The sequence below is a fragment of the Notamacropus eugenii genome, chromosome 4 (assembly GCF_028372415.1).
Source record: "Notamacropus eugenii isolate mMacEug1 chromosome 4, mMacEug1.pri_v2, whole genome shotgun sequence".
Lineage (NCBI taxonomy): Eukaryota > Metazoa > Chordata > Mammalia > Diprotodontia > Macropodidae > Notamacropus > Notamacropus eugenii.
Window position 1 is genome coordinate 57,378,427 of NC_092875.1, and position 13,217 is coordinate 57,391,643.

The window sequence follows — 13,217 nt, forward strand, 5'->3', positions numbered from 1 at the left end:
TCTTTTCCCATTTTCCCAGAAGTTTTCCAGCCTAGGATATTTTGCTGGTCCAAGATTTTCTATTAGTAGAAAACCTTCCTAATTCAATTCGAATAAATGTCATGTTAAATGGTGATAACAGAACTTCCGTCTCAGGATTGTTGTGGGAATAAAGAGATAATTGTACACACTTTGCAAATCTTAAAAAGCGCTATTGTTTTCCTACCCAATTAAACTGTGAGCTCCTTGAAAGCAGGAGCTGTTTTATTTTTATTTTTCCACACCTGGCACATATGATTAATAAATGCTAGAATTAATAATAAATGCTAGAATCTTTAATAGAAAACCTTCCTAATTCGATTAAACAAATGATGGTTATACATTTAAGACAGTTTATTTAAGATTCCAAATGGTCAAGGTAGATGGCAATTCATCAAGAAAATTAGTGTATAAGCCCTGTTCGAATAGCCCAAAGGCCATTTATTTTATCCCTTTGTAGTAATGTGCCCATTAGGACAAGACACATTGTAGTTTAGTCCTAAAACTCAAGAAAACTTTCCTCTACTTGCCAGAATTTAAATTACACTATTCCTTAGGTCCTATAAATAAATCTCTCACAAATAAAGAAGGATAATCTGTATTGTCAGTGTTCAAGAATATACCACTCAGGGGTTTACATCCTGAGAGCCATATGCAGTAACTAGATGGAGTTTGGAGCATCACACATAATTGCCTGAATTTCTGAGAGCACCAAGTAAATACCTTATTTGTTGTGAGCAAATTAATTTTTTTCCTAGGGTGAAGACTGGCTTTTTTCATCAAATTCATGAACACTAAAAGTCATAGCATAATTAATGAAGGAAAACCGTTTTAGGATTAAGAAACCCAATAGGAGAGAATGTTATCCTGAAAAACTACATAGGCAGGAAAAAGTAAAATTAGGCTTTAAAAACTACATAGTCATAGGTCCTTAGTGGGATACCAAAGGAAGTTATTTTGAGGTGACAGATATAACAGATAACCACAATAAGCCATCCCTTGGCACCAATACCAGACTTCCAAATCCACCCCAATAACCTGCCCCTGCATGGTATTTCTTGTATTTTGGGCGAGGCAGTCAAAGGAGTAAGGTGAAGAAGAGAGCTAACAAGGGGTTAAAAATATTCCCAGTTCTACCAGGGGAAGAGAATCTAAGCAGTTCATCTAGGATCATTCCAAGAGGAATGGAGCTCAGAAGACAACCCCTCCCCCTCCAAGACACCTGACACCATATGGAAGACAACAGAATCTAGGGCAGGAAAGGGCCTTTGAGACCAAGCAGTCCCATTCATTTTACATATGAATGAAAAACTTTTATTTAGGGCTTACTAAGTGCCAAGTACAGTGCTAATAAAGATTAGAAACTGAGGTCTAAAGTAGGACTGTAACTTGCCCAAGGTCACATTGGAAACAGGCAGCAGGGCTGGGTTCCAAATCCAGGGTTCCTTCCACTATGCAGGGATGCAGGCTTTTCTCACCTCTGGGGATGGCGGGCTTGTTACTTCTTTCCATTTCCATCCATTGCTGCATAATTTTAATTGTTAGAAAATGTTTTCCTTTTATTGAGTCAAAAATTCTAACTTCATTCTCAGCACTAGGCTTCAGACTCCAATAAACCCCCTGGGGAAGGGGGGGTGTTTCCTTCTTCCATGTGACTTGATCACAGCTCTCTTGCCCACTGGCCAGATCCCTTCTGCCAACATAATGGCATTTCTATGGCACAGAAACCCTCTGGGCTTTGCTCCTCATTACTCAGAAAACTACAACAGCTCCTTCATGCCTCCAGTGAGCCCTAGCACTTGAGTCCTACGACCCCCAGGGGCCTGGGTCCAATTCTAACTAGTTTCTAGGAAAGATCCTCAGCCACAATTCCCAAGCACTGAGGGCTTCTTCCTTGTCCACACTCAGACCAAGTGAAGGCTCACTAGCTTACAAAGGACCTTGGTATATTTCTTTTTTTTTTTCACCCCTATAGAAAAACACACATACACACACACGCGCACACACTCCTCCAGCTACCCAGATGTGTTTCCAGAAGAGAAATTTAATCTAATTTACATACTTCTAGGTACATTAATAACCAGAATGTGGCCACTGAAAAAAGTTAAAAGGTCAATTGCCGCCTGGTTTTACTTGGCCCAGGACTCCAAAATAAAAATCAATGTTCCTTATTTTCTACACAAAACTAGTTTAAAAAAGTGGAAGGTCTAGGAAGCTATACATAAAAAGCAATAGTGAAAGAAGAGATGAGATGGGGGAAAAACAGAGCCCCATCCCAGAGTGGGGGGAAGGGGAGGGGGCTTCTAAAGTACCCCCTACTGATCTTTGGGGACATGACTTGGCAGGAGAAAGCTGTCAGCTCTGAGTTTAATTCTTCTCAGGGAAAACTCCTCTCAGGGCCTCAGACTGCTTGGGAGTTGGGAGGGCGACCAGGGATTTCCGTGGCATAGGAGGCTGTCAGTGCTCCCCAGCCTGGGCATCATGAAAGGCCTGAGGCCAACGCTGACCCGACACCAGGAGCCAGAGGGCCCTGGAGCAAGCACCGTGGGAATGATGCACTCATTTGATTGGGCATCTAGTAAGACAGAGAGGGGAAAAAAGGAAGGAAGAAGGGAGGAAGGTAGGGAAGGGCAGATTCCCCCATGAAACAAGATGCCCTGGGAGTGTGTGGAGGGTGGGTTGTGTCTGGGGGTTTGGGGAGAGGTCAGAAGTAGTGAGGACTATCATGCAGCCAACCTGGGGCAAAAGAGGAACTGTGTGGTTATTAACCACCTGGTTCCTGAGGCAGCAAACAGACAGGGGCTTTGGGATTCTACACACAATTTATCAAGTGGAGACTGACTGCCTTGTTCTGGCTCCAGCCCTCAGGGTCCCAACAGAGGAACTTTTCTCCATGGCTCTCTGCAGATTTCTACTCTGCTTGGCCACAGACAGAAAGAAGCAAGTCACCTCTCTCCCTCCTGGCATAAGCAAGACTCAAATACTCACGGGTATGAGTTTTGCCCTAAAACCTGTGGGGAGAAATGTCCTCTTTGCACTATCACACCCTGGTTGGGGTAGTTTCCAAGCCCAAGGAAGAGAAAAAGGAAGGGAGGAAGGAAAGGCTAGGAAAACAACTCATCGTCATCTGTAGTGTTCACGCTGAGGGCACCAGGGCCTGGACCTGGGCCTGAGTGTTGAGGTTGTGACTTGCTCCTTTGGAAATGGAGCAGAGGAGGTTGGTGAAGAGAGAAAGGGTGAAACCAACAGAGAGAGAGGAAGAGAGGTGGCTCTGGAATGCTTCACACTGCCTCCCATTACTGAGCCTCTGCCACTGTCTGTGCCTCGGGGGCCTCAGGCTCCACTGGCCGGGGCTCTGCTTTGGAGAAGTTCATTTCCAAGATGTGCCTCTGGAGATGCCGTACCCACTCCTCCTGGATGGAGAGGGGACCCTGGAACTCCACTTCGCAGAACCTATGGAAGAGAACCCGATTACTCAGGGAGGGGCCCCAAAACCTAAAACTCAGAAAGGTAGGAAAACCTGGGCCCTCCCCACACACCTGCCTCAGACCTGCACATATGGCATACCCCACACCCCATTCAGGGCTCTGAAGGTCAATGGTCATACCTGCCTGAAGTTGGCCCCTCTGCTGCCTTTCTATTAACCTGAGACTGAGCTACTGTACCAGAATTATCCTAAAATATGGGCTAGGTCTATTGTGTTACTTTGGCAATGTGGTAGAACCAATAATCCCCCATTTTATAATCATGCTTTTAAGTGCACACACAAAAAATTATATACAGTATTACAAAGGGAACTAATTATGGTAAAAGAATTATAAATTTAAAAAGAAAATAAGTTCATGCAATTAATTCCAAAGGACTCATGAAAAATGCTATCCATATCCAGACAGTGAACTGATGAACTCTGAATTGAGTGAAGCATATTTTTTTCACATTCTTTATTTTTCTTCCTCTGTTCCCTCCAACACGATTAAGGCAGGAATATGTTTTGCATGACTTCATATCTACTATGTATATAATAGATAGCATATTTCTTGCCTTCTTATTAAGTGGGGGAGAGGGTGAAGGAAGGAGAGAATTTGGAAATGAAAATAACAAGGTTTTAAAAAATAATAATAAAAACACGTTCATGGACAGCAAGTTAAGAGCCTCTGGTATAGAAAAATGAAAGACTAGATACACAGGACATGAGAGAAATTGCTCACACTCATTCAAATATTAGCCTTGTCACACAAGAGCTAATTACACAAATTAGGAAGGTATAATTCCTATGGAGAACTGACCAGAATTGAGGACTCACTTTAAGCCCAAGGAACAAGACTCCTAAGGGAACACTAGCTAATGGTTTCTAGGCAGGAACAGGAGTGATTAGTTATTGAAGAGGCATTTCTGAACCTGTTTTTGACCTAGAAGGTTCCCATGCATGTAGATTTGCAGAATTTCCTCATCTATCACAGAAACACCTGACAGATGGACCCATCTGGGCATTAATGACTCTACCCCTAAGAATCCCCAACTGGTTCCCCATTGATGTCTACAGCACAGAACTAAAAAAGTCAGAGTTGGGATGGCACTGGGACTCCTTGCCCAGAGGCCTAGAAAAACAAAGGCAAGAAAGTATGCAGACAGGCAGAGTACACATGACCACGTTAGGTGTGTGGTTGTCCTTATGTCTGTAACTCCACCCATACCCTAACAGTTGAGAGCTAGATGCTCCAAGGAATTCTCCCCACCAGCCCTCCCTGCCCCAAAATCCAATGTTCCCAGAGGAACATACCTGCACTTCAGAGTATAGATGTTGCCCACAAACTTCACCAAAGATGTCTGAGGAGGGCGGGGGACCAGTGAGGGGACAGGCCTTACTCTGGGAGGTGGCTGTCGCACTGCTTCAAGCTTCTGCTGAAAGTCACTGGCTTCCTCACCCCGAGACGAGGTTGTATCCAGAGGTCGGGCTTGTCTGCGCTCAAACTCTACCCAGGAGAGGGATGATACCAACATCAGACAAGCAAGGCAGGCCTGTGATCTGCACTGCTCCAATACCTCCCCACACCCTATACACATGCATGCAAGCACATATACATGCATACAAACTCCCAAACCAGACTGCTAAAAAATGGGGAAAAGAAAACAGAAGATCAGATTTGGGAACCTCGAAATTAATGGAAAGATAAGAGCTCCAGGTCCTAGGAAAAAAGCTCTGCACTTAAGAGAAAGGGAAGAAAGGTACCCCAACTCCCAAGTCATTTTGGTATTGACTCCCTGTAACAGGAGATCTCCATGCTAACGTAAGAAAAGATCTGAATTTTTAGATAGAGGAAGAAATGGGAGGCTAGCTCAAACAGGTTTTGTCATGTCCATGTTTCAGTGAGCCTTCCCCCATACCCATCTCTCCAACTTTTTAGATTCCAGTCCCACCCCAAAATAGCAGCTGGGGATGCAAGGGGATGAAGCATTGCACGATGATGAAAGGATCTAGGAGTGAAGAAGCCTCCTTTCCCCTAACCCTGCTAATCAAAACTCAACACTCACTATTGATATTCTGACGCTGGTGCTCTTCTGCCTTCACCAAAGCCAGAGGTGAGGATGCCAGGGGTCGTGCCCCGCCATCTCCAGTCCGGCCAGCTTCCCCAGGTCCCAGTTCACCCCCCAGGTTCTTGTTCACCAGGGTGAGGCCGCTGGGAGCCAAGGTGAGAGGCACTCGCTTGTCCCCATCTCGCCCATGGCCTGAGTTACGGAATTTCTTGGTGAAGGGCCGGCCGCCCTGGATGTAGCTGCGGTAGGCCCCCACCTTTTGGGGTCTGTGCTTGATCCACTCACTTAGGGTCTCGATTGGAGAGCCATTCACACACCACTCTGTCACTCCAAACTGTCGCAGGTGAGCCCGAGCGTGGCTGGCCAGTGCCTTACGATTCTCAAAATAGAGGCCACACAGCTCACAACAGGCCTCGCTGGCTGTGGGCAGAAAAAGAGGGGATGATGAGCATGTGGGGCCACTTAAAAAAAGTCCAGAGTCACCTGGGTTTGACTCCTGCCTCTAACCCCTGCTAGCTGTGGGACCAAGGACAATGTAACTGATTTATGTGAGTTTGTTTTGTCCTCTATAAAATGAAGACAGCTCTACTTATAGTACCTGCCTCACAGAAGTGTTAGGAAATAAAGAAGGAGGATTTGGCCATCCTTAAAGCATTTGTTAGCTATGAGAAGGAAGTAAGAAGGGACTGTAAGAGAACGGCATAGACCTAAAGAAAACAAGAGTGTTCCAATGACTCTGGACTCAAGGAAAGCCCCACAACCACCTTGCACCATATTTAGGCCCTTTTTGTAGCTGTGACCTAGAAAGTATCTCTGCTGAGATACCTTCTAACAGGCACTAGTTCAACCACTGGTTCCCCAGACCCCTCTGAGGCCTGATGACAGATACTCCCATTCCAGAAGAACCAGGGATAGGTACACAGGTCAGAAAGAAGGACTGCCACAAGGCAGGTGGAGAGATGAACTAGGGGTTTGGATACCTAGCCCTTACTCCCCAAACTCCAAGGGTCTCACCACCTGTGAAGACAATCCACCCACCCTGACCTTTGGGCAACAAGGAATCAGAGGTTGGATAGGTGACCAAAAGCCAAATCATACAAATTTCCACTTCCCATTCAACCCCACCAACTTCAAACTTACAAGTGTGTGAGCTTTTGTCATGAATGGTCTTAGTCTTGAAGGGCAGCTCTGTCTGTATATAGGTCTTAGGCTTCATCTCCCCAGAGAGAAGTCGGTCTTCGGGCAGCGGCCTCTTCGCCGCCATGGGGGTGAGGAATCCAGCAGATGGTTTGGTGGCAAGAGGTGAGAGGCTCATCTCTCGGGGTATGTTGGCAGAGCCAGGCCCAGGTTTGCCGGGACGACCAGGCAATGGGGTCAGAGACAGGGCCTGAAGCACCTTCCCAGGGGATTTGGGCCCATCCTCACCCAGAGGTGAGGACAGTTCGCCTGCAACAGGTTCTTTCTTAATAAGACACGGTTTGGCCTTCTTCTTCAGGATCTCTCGAAGAGTGTCAATGGGTGAACCATTAACTGACCACTCGGTCACCCCCATCTGCCGCAGGTGTGAGCGCGCATGGCTTGACAGGCCCTTGCGGTTCTCGAAGAACTCACCACAGAACTCACAGCGGATGTCCCGGATTGGCTCTGCCCGGGAAGCTGCAAAGAAAGAGGGAAGATGTGGGAAACTTTCAAACGTATGGGGTACCAAGCACACCTAACGGTACAAAAGCCACGTTCCACTTATCTAGGTCTTGACCTCTTGATAGGCTGGTGGTTGTTCTAGAAGAGTTCCGAGGGGCTTGCTCTAATCCAGTACATTCCCCAAAACAGACCTCTTCTCCCTTCAGTGTCTGACTTCAACTCCCTGAGTCTTGGACATAAACTTGGTTGTTTCCTGCCCTTTACAGGTCAAGCACTCCCAAAGGGCCTGAACAGATTCTAGTTAAGGAAAGTGTAGGACAAAGTATGTCCACTCCCTTGTCTAGTGACTTCTAGTGCTTACCATAATCACACTCAATTAGTAACTCCCATGGGGCCCTGGGTCAATGGGAGCCAGATTTAGAAAGCATTAACTTAGCAGATCCACCTAAACAGGGAAAGGGTCCTCCTCTTCACTGCCTTGGCTCTCCTGGCCATCAAGAAGGTGGGCACCTTCCAGTCCAATCCCTAGCAGGGTCCCAGATTTCTATGTGTCCCTATCTGCCTTGGACTTGACTAGTTTCTTCTATTCCTATCTCCCTCTCCAATCACTTAGGGAATAACTTACACAAATTCAGGGGTGCCATGTCCTCACGAGGTGACCAGGGTCCATCAGATGGGTGGCCTTCACTATGCAGGCTTCCAGCCAACATCTCCCGTTTGATCTCCATCCGCATCTGGTCAGGCTTCAGTTTCTTCTGGAGGGAGGGAGGTGGCAGACCAGGGAACATCTTCCGAGCAGTTGGGGGTGGAGAGGTGGTTGGTGAGTGGCCCAGAGGACTACTAGATGACTGCAGCTTCTTGGGTGGGGGAGATACATGCAGCTCTGAAGCACTTCGGGCCTCTAGGGAGCCACCAGGGCCTCCACCCATTGCCTTGGCCAGTCCTTTTGGGCCTGTCAAGGTTGGGTTGGGAGGTCCTCCAGCCCGAGGCTGGGTCCGGCGCTTTAGGATTTCTCGCAGAGTGTCAATGGGTGATCCGTTGACATACCACTCTGTTACTCCCATCTGCCGCAGGTGGGAGCGTGCGTGGCTTGACAGGCCTTTGCGATTCTCAAAGAACTCACCACAAAACTCACAACGGATGTCCCTGACTGGCTCTGGGCCTGATGCTGCAGGAAGAGGAGAGAAGATGAAAGGTTACTGGGAACAGTGGCTGGAGTTGATCACCAAAATCCTAACCACACACTGTCCCTCCCTCCCTTCACCAGATGCTCCTAGCTAACCAAGGATAAGGAGATCAGTTAGCTAATTCAGGACTGTAACATTAAAGGGTCACAGAAAGCTACCTGAATAGGGTGACAGGAAGCTGGGAGGGACAGACAGAATAGGGATTCAGGAGGAGAAGGGGATGAGAGATGCTCCCCATAGGAAGGCACTTGAAGTAAGCTACCCCTGCAAGACAGTTCCTGTGATCTCCACCTATCTCCCCATTTTTCAGTGGGGCTGGAGGATGGCCCCTGGAGTAAAGGAGGAAGGCCGTTAGAGCTTTGCGGCTCTGTCTCATCAGACTTTGCCAGTGGCCTTCAAGTTGCTCGTTTTGGAGACTCAGATTCCTCCGTGGTGACCAAACTCCCTAAAATGTGGTTGGTCCTGAATGAGCAGCTAGTGCTGTCACTGGAAGAGACCTCTAAAGTAGAGGATACAACTGCCCACACCGCCCTCCATATGATCATAGGGCCCTTCGGGACTTCAGAAGGCAAAGAATGGCCACAGAAGGCAAAGATAAGAACCTGAGCAGGGAAAACCCCAAAGACAGGAATGGCTCCCTCAATGGAGACCCAACAGAGGGTTTCCCTCCCAGGAGACTCCCCATAAACATGGTGTCCCCTCCCAGAGGAGGCAGGCAATTAGGGTCATGGATAGTTAATAGCCTCCTAGTCAATCACAACCCAGACCCCTAGGCAAAGAAAAGCCCTGCCATATGATGGACCTTCCTGTTCCCTTCCCTTAAATGGGAAGTGATAAAAGTTTCCCTGGACCCCCAAGGGGGAGGCAGGGACTGGAGGGGAGAAGAGACAGTGGAAGAGAGAACCTACAGAGATTGAGAGGAGACAGCTCCACGTCTGAGGCCCAGAATATGCTGGCAGAGAGATCCTGCTTCCCCCGAAGGCTGGCCTCACCCGACGCCCTCGGTTTGGGCTTCTTGGCGGGCGGGGGGGAGAGCAGTGAGAGAGCCGTGGCCGAGGGCCGGAGGACTGAAAGGCCAGACCGCCCGGGCTCTGCCAGCACCTCCCGCTCTGCTGGGAGGCGGGTCTGGAAGCCGTCGCTCTTGATGAGCTCGTGAAGCACGTCTATGGGGGATCCCTTGGCATCCGGGTCGCTCACCCCCAGGTGGCGCAGGTGGGCTCTGGCGTGACTGGACAGGCCCTTTCTGGTCTCAAACCAGGCCCCGCACAACTGGCAATCAAGCTCTCTGCCCGAATCACTATCTAAAGCTGCGGAGACAAAACATATGGGGGTCACCATGCCCGCTCCCCTGGGACCATTTTTGCTGGTCCCACAGGGAAAGGGAAACTATTGTTCCCACCCCAGCCAGGCCCTGGGGAGCCACAGCAGTGGAAGGTCCAGAAGACTGAGTTTTTTTCAGTCACTTATGCCAGAGTTCCTGGCAAAAAAATAGTAAAAGCTAGAGAATCTGGTTGGTTCCTTGTCTGCAGGAGACACTCAGGACTAGAGATTTTAACCAAAGATTCATTTCTGAAGGGCATTTTTTTTTTTTACTTCTCCTTCCCTTGGAAATCCCAGGGACAATCCCCCCCTGGAGGGGGGGAAGAGGGGAGAAATCCAACTGTGTACATCAAGAATATGAAGACAAAAGCTCCATGATTTCAGAGTGAGGGGCAGTAGCTCATTTGAATGGAAGTCTGAAGGGTGTGATACTGTTGAGACCCTCACCATGTCCATACAAACTTGGACCCCGGGCCCAGGGCTCCAGTCATGGGATGCCATGCATGGCAGGGTGTGCTGCTTGGGTCAAAGCCAAGAGCCCAGACCTGGTGAGTGGCATATAGCCAAGCATAATAGCTGACAGAGGGAACCCCATGCACCCATGGGAATGGAATGGTTGTAAAGCAACTGTATTTGAGGAGTTGAGGAGGCAGAACCAGACAGGTGACAGGCCAGGGTAAAGGAGACAGAGCTGGAGGTATTTGACTGATCTCTTAGACTAGGTTTGGTTCTTCAATGGGGAAAGCAAATAGCAAGTCTTCAGTTGGCTCTGCTGTCCTACCCTCACAAAGGATGCTTCTTAGGTAGAGCAACTACGCATTCCCTGATTACACTCAAGTAGAAGTAAAGCTGTGACAGGGGACTTAGCAGGGTTCAGCAAGAGCTGCCTGGGGCCCCACAGGGAGTCAGACCCAGTGGCTCTTCTTTGAGAGATCAACCAACTCAAGAGGTTGTAGACAACTCTCCAAAGAAGAGGTCTGTCATGGAGCACAAAGCCCCAGCAAAGGTTCTTCAGAGACATGGGAAGGCCAGCAGAGAGGCCCATGAGAAGGAAGAGCTGCCCTGACTCTTTCTACAAGTAGAGTTCATGGGCCCCCTAAGGTCAGCAGCATCACTGTGGTAAAACTGGGCTACGGGCAGAATAAGAGGAGCCCTGGCTAAACCCACACAGACCTGGAGCTTCTTTTGTCACCAAGGGAAAAAAGACCAAGCTGATGCACAATGAGAAGCCAGGCTACAGAACTGGGATGGCTCAACTGACAGAGTCCAGGAGGAGGGATACCTGAATGTCTGAATATCTGCCTCCCAGGTCTCAGGCCCAGGGGAAGATCAGAAATGTGAGAGAGATGGCCCCACTCAGCAGCTGCAGCCTGGGTGGCTGGCAGCAAAGAAAAGCAGTGGGGGATGAGAACAAGTGGGACCTATGGTACCACCAGACAAGCTGCTCCATCCTATCCCTCAATCACAGAGAGATGCACAGGCTAACCAGAGCTCCAAGTGCTCAAGCTGAAACTCCCTCTAGGGGGAAGAAGTGCCAGTCTTGCTGTCTTAAATCTGCCCTCCTAGCAGCCACATATCATCCCCCTCCCCACCACCAATCCCTTTCTCCCAACAGTCCCACCTCCCAAACTTCCTTGACCTTACCCAGCTTAAAAAATCCCAACTCACTGAGGTTCAGGGGCCCCTCATCCTCTGGCTGGGGCCACTGCGCCTTCGGGGAGCCTGACAGGGGGCTCAGGGGCAGCTTGGGGCTCTTGTCCTCAGGGTTCTTGGGTGGGGGGGACCCCGACAAGGCAGGCGGCACCTTCTTGAGGAGAGGGGAGCCTGGTGGGTGGGAAAGGCCCTTAGATGAGAAGCCAGGGGGTGACTTGATGGCCTTGTTGATGGGGGGATCAGGGGCTCTGTCAACTGCCTTGCTGAGGGTCAGCAGGCCTGGGCGGGGAGAGGCAGCAGCTGCCTCCTTTGGGGAGCTGGATTTCTTGGCCAGGGGTGGGGGCAAGGGGTTGCTGTCGGGTTTTCCTTTCTGTTTCATCAGCTCATACAGCAGGTCGATGGGGGCTCCGCTACTTTCAGACTCAGCCACACCTAGCTGCCGCAGGTGGGAGCGCGCATGGCTGGAAAGGCCTTTTCGGGTCTCAAAACAAGCACCACACACCTCACATGTTGTCAGATTCTGAGCTGGAAATCAAGAAAGAGACACAGACATAGAACAGGCAGGCACATGAGGTCAGGCTGGGAAGAGACACACTTGAGGTGGCACCTTTGAGGCCTGGCCTCAGGAGAGTGGTCATCTTTACATGGGGATGGTGGAGGAGATGACCAATTAACTAGCTCCAGAGGTGCTACAGAAGTGAATTCTTGAGCTAGATACCAACCCCTCTGATTGGTAAAGTGGAGAATTCCTAAGCAGAGGGCTGGTGGCCTCATAATGAAATCCCTAGATGACTGATCCCCAGTGAGAATTTACCAAAGTAAATCACTCTAACAACCTCTAAAACACCCTCACTAGCAAAATACATATGTGGGGGACAGAAGGAGTGGACAATCTCCAATACCTTCCTCAGATGAGGAAGAAACTCACCCTTAAGATCTGGGAGCTCTTGTTTGCTCCCATGGGGGATCTCTGGAGACATCTTGTTACCCAACCTGCTGGTGGTCTGCTCTAGATGCCCAGGTGGAAGAGCACTCTTTTTGGGGAGCGGGGGTGAGGCCAGCTCCACAGCCACCATCTCTTCTTCCTCAGAGGCCAAAACTGGGGATATTAAGAGGGAAAGAGACATAAATATATTTAGACTAAATAGTCAAGAGGATGAAGGAACATTAAACACACCAGTCTAACAAAGAAGATAACCAGTAACCAAGTGTTACCCAGAACAGAACACCTATGCTTTTCCTGTAGGGCCCACATATGATACTCACCGTATCCCTGGTAGATAAACCCAAGGTAGATGTAACTTGGTTTTCCTGCCAGTCCCAGTTCTGGACTCAGAGGCCTGGATCTCTTCATCCTATCTCCCTACAATCTTAGTCTGCCCCAAATACTCTGGAATCAACAAAGGCAGGGACTTGGGACTGGTGAGCAGCTGGCTAAAACCCAATGGAAACCTCTAAGCCTGAAGAAGCCAAGCTGTCCAGTACCCTTACCAATTAAGCTTTTACCCAAAGAAAAATGGGAGAACTTTTCATTTCCTATGTTCTTTTCAAGCTGTAGTAAGTTTACACAAAGTCAAACATGCAGAGTGGCTAACAGCTGCAAAGCACCAAACTGATCATAGCCAAACCAAGTTTTAAGTTCATTCCTCTCTAGCCAACTTCTGTATAACTTGCCCGGCTGAACATCAGGATGTAAATAGCACTGAATTTGGAGTTAGAGAAGCTATATATATGTCTTTTCTCTTCTACTTACTATCTGTGTGACCTTAGGCACTTAAATCTTTATGATTCAGAGCTGGAAGGGTTCACAGATCATAGTATCTTGCCTAACCCTCTCATTGTGCCAATGAGAAAACTGAAGCC

At 48.7% G+C, this 13,217-nt stretch overlaps 1 protein-coding gene across 11 annotated transcripts in view; it reads right to left on the reverse strand.

Moving 5' to 3' along the window:
* Nucleotides 1-2,042: 2,042 nt before the first annotated feature.
* Nucleotides 2,043-13,217, reverse strand: part of WIZ (WIZ zinc finger) — a 42,269-nt gene continuing 31,094 nt past the window's right edge. For 4 of the 11 annotated variants that reach the window (XM_072601172.1, XM_072601171.1, XM_072601174.1 and 1 more), the window contains 8 exons: nucleotides 12,283-12,453; nucleotides 11,370-11,879; nucleotides 9,290-9,688; nucleotides 7,820-8,362; nucleotides 6,694-7,209; nucleotides 5,551-5,973; nucleotides 4,799-4,991; nucleotides 2,043-3,471 (listed from right to left, as the gene is read on the reverse strand). In XM_072601172.1, the coding sequence (XP_072457273.1) occupies nucleotides 3,315-3,471; nucleotides 4,799-4,991; nucleotides 5,551-5,973; nucleotides 6,694-7,209; nucleotides 7,820-8,362; nucleotides 9,290-9,688; nucleotides 11,370-11,879; nucleotides 12,283-12,453 (2,912 nt within the window). In that variant the 3' untranslated portion in view covers nucleotides 2,043-3,314. Of the gene's footprint in view, nucleotides 3,472-4,798; nucleotides 4,992-5,550; nucleotides 5,974-6,693; nucleotides 7,210-7,819; nucleotides 8,363-9,289; nucleotides 9,689-11,345; nucleotides 11,880-12,282; nucleotides 12,454-13,217 lie in introns of all 11 variants that reach the window. The other 7 variants (XM_072601170.1, XM_072601168.1, XM_072601169.1 and 4 more) reach the window with 2 other exon arrangements.